The 10,235-nt window shown below is 37.4% G+C and overlaps 2 protein-coding genes across 2 annotated transcripts; one reads left to right on the top strand and one right to left on the bottom strand.

The window, feature by feature from the left end:
• Positions 1-1,354: 1,354 nt before the first annotated feature.
• Positions 1,355-4,450, top strand: LOC101306200 (probable peptide/nitrate transporter At5g13400-like). Its single transcript, XM_004310102.1, has 5 exons — positions 1,355-1,495; positions 2,004-2,287; positions 2,374-2,591; positions 2,672-3,252; positions 3,355-4,450. The coding sequence occupies exons 2-5, from the start codon at positions 2,047-2,049 to the stop codon at positions 4,211-4,213; spliced, it is 1,899 nt and encodes a 632-aa protein (XP_004310150.1). The 5' UTR covers positions 1,355-1,495; positions 2,004-2,046; the 3' UTR covers positions 4,214-4,450.
• Positions 4,451-4,511: 61 nt separating this feature from the next.
• LOC101306490 (E3 ubiquitin-protein ligase At3g02290-like) lies at positions 4,512-6,950 on the bottom strand. The gene is made up of 5 exons (XM_004310103.1): positions 6,763-6,950; positions 6,179-6,400; positions 5,353-5,788; positions 5,122-5,231; positions 4,512-4,828 (listed from the first exon to the last, which is right to left on the bottom strand). The coding sequence occupies exons 2-5, from the start codon at positions 6,296-6,298 to the stop codon at positions 4,802-4,804; spliced, it is 693 nt and encodes a 230-aa protein (XP_004310151.1). The 5' UTR covers positions 6,299-6,400; positions 6,763-6,950; the 3' UTR covers positions 4,512-4,801.
• Positions 6,951-10,235: the final 3,285 nt, after the last annotated feature.

Consider the following 10,235-nt stretch of genomic DNA (forward strand, 5'->3'; position numbering starts at 1 on the left):
TTGGTGTATTGGGCCCTATATGGGCTCTCTCAAGTGATGAACCCAAACTATTGTTGGTGGGTCCACGCCGAAACGGGAAACTTTCCCTTCTCAGAACAATGGTTTATGTCACTAGACTATTTTGTTTTAGAGTTGAGAGTATTTGGTGACAAAAGTACAAACAGCTTGATGTAGAAGTTGAAACTTCTCACATCAGTTTATGAGGGTAGCCTTTTTTGTATACCAAACTATTTGTTTAGTCACTATATCATCAATTCATCATAGCACTTTGATTGTTTAGTTCACTCAACACCGATTCTAATATTTTGAAATTCTCAACATACCGAGCATGACATTTAACAATTCATTGTGGCGATTGTTTCAACCACGTGATATAACATCTAAGACGTGAAACAGTTCAATCAAAATTAATCTTCTTTTTTAAAGTAAGCGAGATCAATATTGTTACTTATCAATATGATTTAAACAATTGTCTACTTTTAACTAAGATCATATTGGTATCTATCATATCATCCTTCATTCTAGCACACACGACACTCGGTATTCTTGTACAAAGTTTCTGAATTTTAACTAAATTCAATTAGACTCGAGTTTAGACTTTGAACCAGGAGTCGGTTAATACAACTTCGTTCATGTTTCTCAATTTTAATGAAATTGAATTAGGCTCGAGTTTAAACTCTGAACCATGTGAGTAGGTTGATCCAAACTCGATCCAACTTTACCTTCAAGCAATGATGCTATATATGCACTCAAAGCTTCAATTTGCCACTCTGTGATAGAAAATCCAAAATAATTAGCATACACAACCAAAACCTACTTTGACAACGGTAGATAGGCTTCAACAAAACTACAAAAGGAGATAAAGATTGTAATAAATTTCTCAACCACTACATTCCAATAATCGCATTGCATTATTGATATAGAAGATGATATGACATTCCCAATTCATAACTACTACGTACTTCCGTGTTCTTTTCATAGGGGGCACACTTCTTAAACTCGGATTACAACCATCTTACCTTCACACCTTTCATCATCATCCTCTTCCATTCCTTTCCTTAATATCAATGTCACCACTCTACTTGATCTCAGCTGACCCATCACACCCACCCTTTGACAGAAGAGAACAACACACAACGGTAAGACTATCCCTCCCCACCGTTTCTTTCACCAACCCAGTTCAGCAAGATATACAGCACATCCTCATTGGCATTCAACTCACTAACCTACCATTAGTAAAAATGGTTGCTAGGTTTAGTAAGTACTGACAATAAAAATGTAACTGCACCGACTTAAATCCGTTATTGGTTTGTATATTGATCAATCCAACAAGGCAATAACAATAGCATTAAGTATGGTTCTACTTTATGTACACACAACCTTCAGCACTGGTGGACATTAATGGCTCTGCGTCTGTATTGTTCTTCATTTTTCACTACCAAGTCTTGATACGCCATTTATTGCCGTTGGATCCACTTACAGTTCTGATTCACGTGTATGTTGGATCTCCTTTTATTGTGAAAATCATGTCACTCAATAACTATGAACTACCAAGCCATATTATTTCATTGTTTCTTCTTATCGTCTTAAAGTTTTGAATTTTAAGTTTTAGTCTTTTTCAGAGGAGGGTATAGTGCTCCATCCTCCCACTTTTGAGCTCCATGCTCTCTTGAAGTTCAAAGCCTGCAAAGTTCAGTGTATGATTCTTATGTATAGTAAAGTTCAGTACTTCAGTATTAATAGCTTTCTTTTAATTGTTTGTGCACTGAGTTCATGATTCATTGGGCATAGAAAATATAGAACTTTTATTATGGTTGTTGCAAGTCTCAGATTGTTTATGAAGCTCTGGTTTTCGGTTAGTTACTAGAGTTTGGGTTGGAAGAAATTGCCTTGTCTTAGTTACTAGAGTTTCAGGTTATGGTTTATCAAGCTTTCATTTCTTTTCATAGTTCTTAGTTTTGGGTAAAGATACTAATGAGTTTGATGCTCATGTTATATGACAGACCAGAAAATCTTGTAAATTTTGGGATTTGAGGAAGTTAAACAATGGGAAGCAGAGAAATCAAGTCCCCTGAAGGAGGGATAGAGACTCCAGCTAATTTGGAGGAACAATATTCAGACACAAATCCAAGGAAGAAGCTTGGTTTTTACTTCATCGAATCCGATGACAGGAGGACAGCTTTTGGAAGGGGATATACCGGAGGAACCACACCGGTTAATATCCATGGCAAACCAATCGCTGATCTTTCCAAAACCGGTGGTTGGTTTGCTGCCTTCTTCATATTTGGTAACCACAAAGCCTATTTTATGTGACATGTTGTGTGAAATGTGATTACTTTATACTGTGAAGTTTACTTTTAAATTTTTGTGCAGGAAATGAAATGGCCGAGAGAATGGCTTATTTTGGACTCTCAGTGAATATGGTGGCCTTCATGTTCTATGTAATGCATAGACCCTTTAGCAGTTCATCAAATGCAGTTAACAATTTCTTGGGGATATCACAAGCTTCTTCTGTTCTAGGTGGTTTTCTAGCTGATGCATATCTTGGTCGATATTGGACTATAGCAATCTTCACAACTATCTATCTTGCAGTAAGTAGCCAAATATGAATTGCATATGAAATTTGAAACCAGTGATTACAAGTGATAGTTTCTATATTTGTTTCATGGAGGGTTTGACAGGGATAACTTTATGTGCAACAATGGACATTTTGACACCGAACCAAGATCAATGTGATCAGCTATCCCTTCTTTTAGGCAATTGTGAGCCAGCAAAATCATGGCAGATGCTTTATCTCTATTCTGTTTTGTACTTAACTGGATTTGGAGCTGCCGGTATAAGGCCATGTGTGTCATCTTTTGGGGCTGATCAGTTTGACGAAACAAGCCCAGATTACAAGTCTCACTTGGATAGGTTTTTCAACTTCTTTTATCTGTCTGTCACCATTGGAGCTATTATAGCCTTCACTGCAGTAGTGTACATTCAAATGGAACATGGTTGGGGACTTGCCTTTGGGTCACTGGCCATAGCTATGGGCATATCAAACTTTGTGTTCTTTCTTGGTACACCTCTCTACCGGCATAGACTACCCGGAGGAAGCCCTCTGACACGTGTTGCGCAAGTATTGGTGGCTGCCTACAGGAAGAGGAAGGCTGCATTTTCTAGCAGTGAGTTGATAGGCTTGTATGAGGTTCCTGGAAAACAATCTGCTATAAAGGGTAGTAGAAAGATCGCTCACACCAATGATTTTAGGTATCTCTTTCTTTAAATTTTACTGCTCACCTAGAATTATATATATGACATCGGCTTTAATGTCTTGCTCTCCAAGCAAAATCCTGATTTTTGGCATTACAGATGTTTAGACAAAGCAGCTCTGCAGCTTAAGGAAGACGGTGTAGACCCAACTCCTTGGAGGCTTTGCACTGTGACTCAAGTAGAGGAAGTAAAGATTCTACTTAAACTTATTCCAATCCCGGCTTGCACAATAATGCTGAGTGTAGTCTTAACTGAGTATCTGACTCTCTCAGTTCAGCAAGCTTACACTCTAAATACCCATATGGGTCACCTCAAGCTTCCAGTAACATGCATGCCAGTATTTCCAGGCCTCAGCATATTTCTCATACTATCCCTCTACTACTCTACATTTGTCCCCTTGTCGCGGCACATCACAGGTCATCCTCACGGTGCTTCTCAGTTACAGAGGGTAGGCATAGGTCTGGCAGTTTCCATCTTATCCGTGGCATGGGCCGCGGTTTTTGAGAGGTACCGAAGAAACTATGCAATAAAGCATGAGTATGAGGCTAGTTTCCTAACTGCAATGCCTGATCTAAGCGCATACTGGTTGTTGATCCAGTACTGCCTCATTGGCATAGCTGAAGTGTTTTGCATAGTGGGGTTACTAGAATTCCTCTATGAGGAAGCCCCAGATGCTATGAAAAGTATAGGGTCTGCTTATGCCGCACTAGCCGGGGGTTTAGGGTGCTTTGCAGCCAGCATATTGAACAGCATCATCAAATCTGTCACAGGCAGCACAGAGAAGCCATCTTGGCTGTCACAGAATATCAATACTGGTAGATTTGATTATTTCTACTGGCTACTTACAGTTTTGAGTGTCATCAATTTCTGCATATTTCTGTATTCGGCACATAGGTACAAATACAGGGCAGAGCAGCAAATTGTAACCAAGATTAAAGAAGACCTCATCCAAGGATAACATATTGAAACCCTTCAGTAAGAAGCGTACGAGTTAGTGTGTACTTGTTAGAAGGAAAAGCTCAAGCAGTAAGCAAAACAAAAATTACTGTGTTTAGCATTATAGATTGATAGATGGAAAGATTGTAGCTCTTGATTGGAGCAATAGAAGGAACATCAATTGGTTTAATGAACTATTTACGTGAAAACTCTCTGTATTTGCCCTTTTAATCTAGAGATTGCAAAGTCAATTACTATTTACCCGGTTTGTTCATGCTAGCTAAATTCGTACAATGGTGCGTAGTCTTGAGATCTTGCTATCAGGAGAAGAAAAAGAGTTGGTGTCTGCCATTCATATGTTTTCTTAACAATTATGTTTACAGTAACTGAATATGGTGCCACACTGATTTGTGGAGTTCTATACAAGTAAGATGGGTCATTCAAACTTACGAAAGCCTGAAGAAACACAACAAAGTATTACAAACTAGTGGCACAAATAACAATTGGTTCCAACTTTGCAAACCTTATAAACAACACGACTTTTATTTACAGAAACTCATAGCCGCTCCATATGTATTTGCTCTATTGCTTTGAAATCAGATACTAAAAGTTAGGGGCTTTCACAGAACTCCATCTCCTGACATTCCAGAATTAACAGTCAAAATATGATCAACCGAGGAAATATACTCACAAGTAACAGATGAAAGAACTGTTGCACAACACCATGCAATATCAATTATCTTGATATATAGCTCAAATTTTATAGCCTAATATTTAATTTAGATGGTTGGGAAATTGACTTATGGGCTAAAGGCACCAGTCCTCCAGCTCCCAAGGGTTCAGAAAAATTCACATAAATTCAGAACTTAAGATGATGCTTTGAACTAAAAGAGGGAACTTTATTCTCTAACATAGAACATTAGAACGTACCTTCCCACAAATTGGACAACTTTCACTTCTTTCCAACCACTCATAAATACAGCCAAGGTGAAAATGGTGAGAACATTTTGTTGTGATTTTAGGATTTTCAGTGGTATAATCTGCAAGCATGGAAGTGAACTATTTCAGTACAGAGAACAATTGAGGAAAGTCACTCTTTATATTTTGCACTACAGCATATCCCGTGATTTTGGTAGTACAATGATAAATTAAAGCAATTACCATCAAGACATGTAGGGCAGACATCATCATCTTCTGAAGATGGCAGGACATAAGTTAGTCCATATGCAACTTTTGATGCTAGTTCCTTTTCCGAGGTCTCTGATTGCCCTGACTTACAATCTTCTTCAGCTTCAACTCCATTCCGTTTCTTCCCCGAACTAAGGGACTCTGTCGCAGAACTGCTTCTTCTCACTTGTTGTGCATCTTCCTGCAAATGTGTCATGGACTTCTCACGCCTAGAGATTAAGCCGTCACGCTGCAAACGTGAGTATCTTTGATCGGTATCAAAGGGTGATGGTCTGGCCACTGAAAACGGAGTATCATTTGAGGAGTTATTTGCTACTGTTGTGCCAGTTCCAGATGGGACAGAAGAAGTAGCCGCTTGGTTAGGTGATGGAACTGATCGCCCATCAAGCCTTTGAAACGGTGCACTATACTGCACGAACATAGGGAACATAGCAAATCAAACAAAATACTAAATAAAGCTGGAATCACCTTCATAAACTAAATATATCTGGAAGCAAAGTTTAATTACAAAATAACTTTTCACAATTCTTCCTAGTCAATAATATTGGGCCTAGTAACACAAATGATGCGATGAATTGGACTTCATCTAAAACATTATCCAAATGACAAACTTCTAGCACTTCAGTCAAAATGGATTGTTGATCAGTTCTCCTCATGTGGTTGTATTATATATGCTTAGTGTCAAAAATGCAGCCAATGTTAAAGACAATGTATACTCCCTAACTTAACATGAAGAGTTACTCGATGGAAGAACAACACTGGTATTGAGCTATTGAGTTGCTAATGGCTTTATGCTTACCCCGCTGAATAGCTGGTGGAAGAAGTATCTGAGGCACGCGCAATGCCTGTATACTGGATTGCTTGGAAGAGAATACTCTTCAAATTCATCACCACATGGACAGCAGCAAAGAGAACCCATCTCAATGCTTTTCCAATAAACACCAAATAGCTGAGACACAAATTACAAAGACAAAAACTACTCTTTCCTCACCAAGGCTCCTCCTTTAATCCAAAAATATTCCTGGAAATCAATATTCTCCGATATCAGCAAAATTCAGAATCAAGACTAAAGAAAATATCTCCGGCTATTAGCATTGCTGGGTTCATGTCAAATTGTCAAATTGTGAGCAACCCCCAATTGAGATACACTATCACCGACAATGTGAAACACATAAAACAGTAAAGCTTCGATTTTTACACTGACCCATGATCAAGACTTGAAACCTGAACAACTATTTCTATATTTAACTGACGAAATTTCTGAAGTGAACCACAATAAAATTGAAGAATTACAGTAAAAACACAGAAAAATTTAGGGAGTTAATTGGAAAAAAGCAGTAAAAGGTTTGAAATTTGAAGCTGGGAAGTGGGATTGAAACGTACCTTGTGGATAAGCGATTAGATGAGGAAGAGAGTGAAAAGAGGAGGAGGGTGTTGTTGAAAGCGAAGACTTTGAGAGAGTCCACAAAAGGGGTTCTGGTTTTTGGGAAGTTTCAAGAGTATGGTGGGTGGGCTCAATCAGAGAGGATTATTTTAGATGACAAAGGTTGAAGCTTTACTCTTTACTCCCTCACATCATATTTGTCTGCAGACCCAGAGCTTACGGAGTAAGGACCGGTTTAGTTTTTCTTTGTTCCGGTCAATTTGAACCGGCTCATGATTATTATTATTATTATTTCTCTAAAAAAGAAAATTAAATATTAAAATTAGCTCATGAGTGGTCTTTGAGATTCGAAGTTTTATTACGAAGATCCTACAAGGGAGGTGAATAGGCTCTTAACAACTTTTTTTAGTATAAATTCGTTCTCATAGATAGTAAGGGTTATAGCTGTTATGAATAACAAATACATAATGATAATAAATAAAAGTTGCAGTAAAATAACAATGAACATCAAGATGTTTTTTACTCGCAGAAACCCTGCAACCAAGGAGAAAACTGCGTGCCCCTAACACTTGACGGACAAACATTTCCACTATGTACAACTCATTTCTTACAAGATTATAGTTTAGGGATACATCAACAACTTACTCTCCTGCCTAAACTATCCACTAGTCTAGATCAATACTTTCTCTCTTGTTTTTGAGTACATCACTCCTTACAAGATTACAGTATAGGATACAACAACGACTTGCTATCCTACCTAGTCTCAAACTAGTCTAGATCTACCTCTCTTGTCTCTAAGTGGCTACACATGAAGGTATAAGAAGTTTCAACTCTGAACTCAGCTATCACTTAACTGATTCTTCTTGAACATTTCTCAGAAGTTTCACTCTCAGAAACTCAGCTATCATAAACTAATTCTTTCATAAACCCAGCTACCTCAACATGATACATCAGAACTTAGCTATCCTCAGCTGCTTCTTTCATGAACACTTCCGGGGTTGCTGCATTACCAACTGATCTCATGGTATGTAGAATGCAATAAGTTTGTGAGAAGAGGTTTTGTTCAGCTCTAAGGTTTATAATCACAAAAAGAAGACTTAGAGACTAATGAACAATACAAAGGAAAACCAAAACCCAACAATAATGCAATGAGTTTGTGAGAAAATGTTTTGTTCAGCTCTAAGGTTTATAATCACAAAAGGAAGACTTAGAGACTAATGAACAATGCAAAGTAAAACCAAAACCCAACAATACAAATGTAAAAACTACATTTTGACAACCATTGAGCAAAGGCAGCCTTGCTCAATATATATAGGCTGATGGAGTGCTCTAACAAGAGAGAGACACAAGCCAAAGGGGTGCCACAAGAGGGCAGGCACGAGGGCCAAAGCAAGGAAATGATTTTGGACTTTTGTCCTTGGCTAAACTCAAAAAGTGAGAGGACATATGCAGCTGTCCATGAGCAAGCAAAAAGACAAACAAAACTATCCTAAACAATGTTTGATTTAAAAGCAAAAGACAAAAAGACAAAAAGTTTTGCAAACTTTTTCCCAAAAGCATAATAGCACATTGGTTTAGCAAATTACATTTTCTCTGATATCAAACAAAGACAGCTATATATTGGTTTGTGTATCACAAACACAACTGTAGCCTTAGAGCTCTAAATCATGAGTCATAGGTTGAGACAAAAGCATCAAACCCAAAACTAAATTGAGCACAAAGGCAAGACCTTTATATATTCTAGTTGTCAATTTGAAATTCAAATTAGGATCTCCCCTAGACATAAGATTAATGTCACAAGGGTAAAGAAACTTAAACATAAGACAACACAATCAAAAGATCAAAAAGCTGGAAACCCAGATTTTTAGGATGGCAGACAATACTGCTAATCTCAGTGAAAAACCATGAAATGCACAACATGATTTTACCTGAGTTCCATGAGATCATGTTGGTTCTTCTACTTCTTCAACTTGTTCTTTAGATGTGCAAGACCAATCTCCCAATTGCTTTAGGCTTCATAGGTTGTATTTTGTTCTATATAAGGATTGCTAACAACCTTATACCTTCATATTAGATCTTCGATTTTAGTAGGTGGGCAAGATTGAGGGAAAATTACTCCATTTGGAGATAAACCGAAGGAAAGAAGATAAAAAATCTCAAATCACTGTAATTGCAATTAAAGACCCATGAGGAGGGTGAAATTGTGATTCTCATTCTGTCTCTAGCTTGTTCTTATCTATATTTTGTAGTCAATAAACAGCTAGTAAAGTAACAAGTCATTTTATCTTTACTTTATGAATCTATGATATTTTAGTTTATATTTTCGTCGATTCTAATGTTAAAAATAAGAAAGAGATTTGCTTGATCAGATGAATAAAGAGATTGGAGACATTGTTTGGAGGCTCAAGTAATAGAAGTCATTTTATATTTTGTGGATCAGATTCAACGAGGAAGTGTCTATTACTTAAACCTCCAAACGAACAAGGAATTGTTGCGCAAGACTCGAAATTTTGGGTTAGGTCTAGGGCAGGTACCGAATTCGAATATGGGATGTGGGTGAGTCTTGGGCATGAGATCCTACCCGTAGCCTTTTTGTTGGACTCGTTGCCAATGTATTTGGTATTGGCCCATTTTTTATTTTTGGTATATTTGTCAAGAATCATCTGTCAACATAGCCATGTTTGGAATCATCCATAGTCTGCTTCGATTCTTTAGGTGAAAGAATATCTCATTTTTGTGTCGGAATGATTTTTATCATTTTATGCATTGGCCGGGATTGCATGAGCATCGGCTACCAATTCCACTGCACGGTTCCAATATGTAATTTAAAACAACATTTTGTGCTAGTGCATCGTATCTTTGTAATTTTCATTTACTTTAAATAAAGACGTGGTTGCTTCTTAGGGATAAAATTAAGATCCCTGATACATCATTAGTTTTTGATACGAAAGATGAGAAACTCCAAATCTAAAATGAAAAGTTAAACCCATAATGGAGTTATTGTTGTGGCAAATCTTTAACGAACTAAGTGTCACACTTGAATAGTATATCAAGAAGAACTAAACAACATTTACTATCCTTGTTGTCTGATTTCCAAATCTCAATTTACCCCAATATCTCAAAGTCAGTAATCGAAAAAATAGGCACATCGATTCAAGTTTTAAACTAGACTACATGATGAAGGTGATGTGCTCCATAAGTTAACTATTGCCTAATCATACATATTCCTCTCACATTTTATCATCAAAATTGCACTTACGTGGTGAATTAGTGATCATTCGGTTTGTGTGAGCTGAAAGGTCACATATCGGGTGGCTACGATTCCAGAAAGTGAATATTAGTGAAGTATTTTGTTACTGCCATTGTAAGCTAAATTGCGTGCGGCGTTTTATAGAAGTTGCTTCAGCTTGTGTTGGACCAGTCTGAACTACATAAATTTAGCTTACACACAATATGAATCTCTCTCTCTCTC

The sequence above is a fragment of the Fragaria vesca genome, unplaced genomic scaffold, assembly GCF_000184155.1.
Source record: "Fragaria vesca subsp. vesca unplaced genomic scaffold, FraVesHawaii_1.0 scf0513160_u, whole genome shotgun sequence".
Classification (NCBI taxonomy): Eukaryota; Viridiplantae; Streptophyta; class Magnoliopsida; order Rosales; family Rosaceae; genus Fragaria; species Fragaria vesca.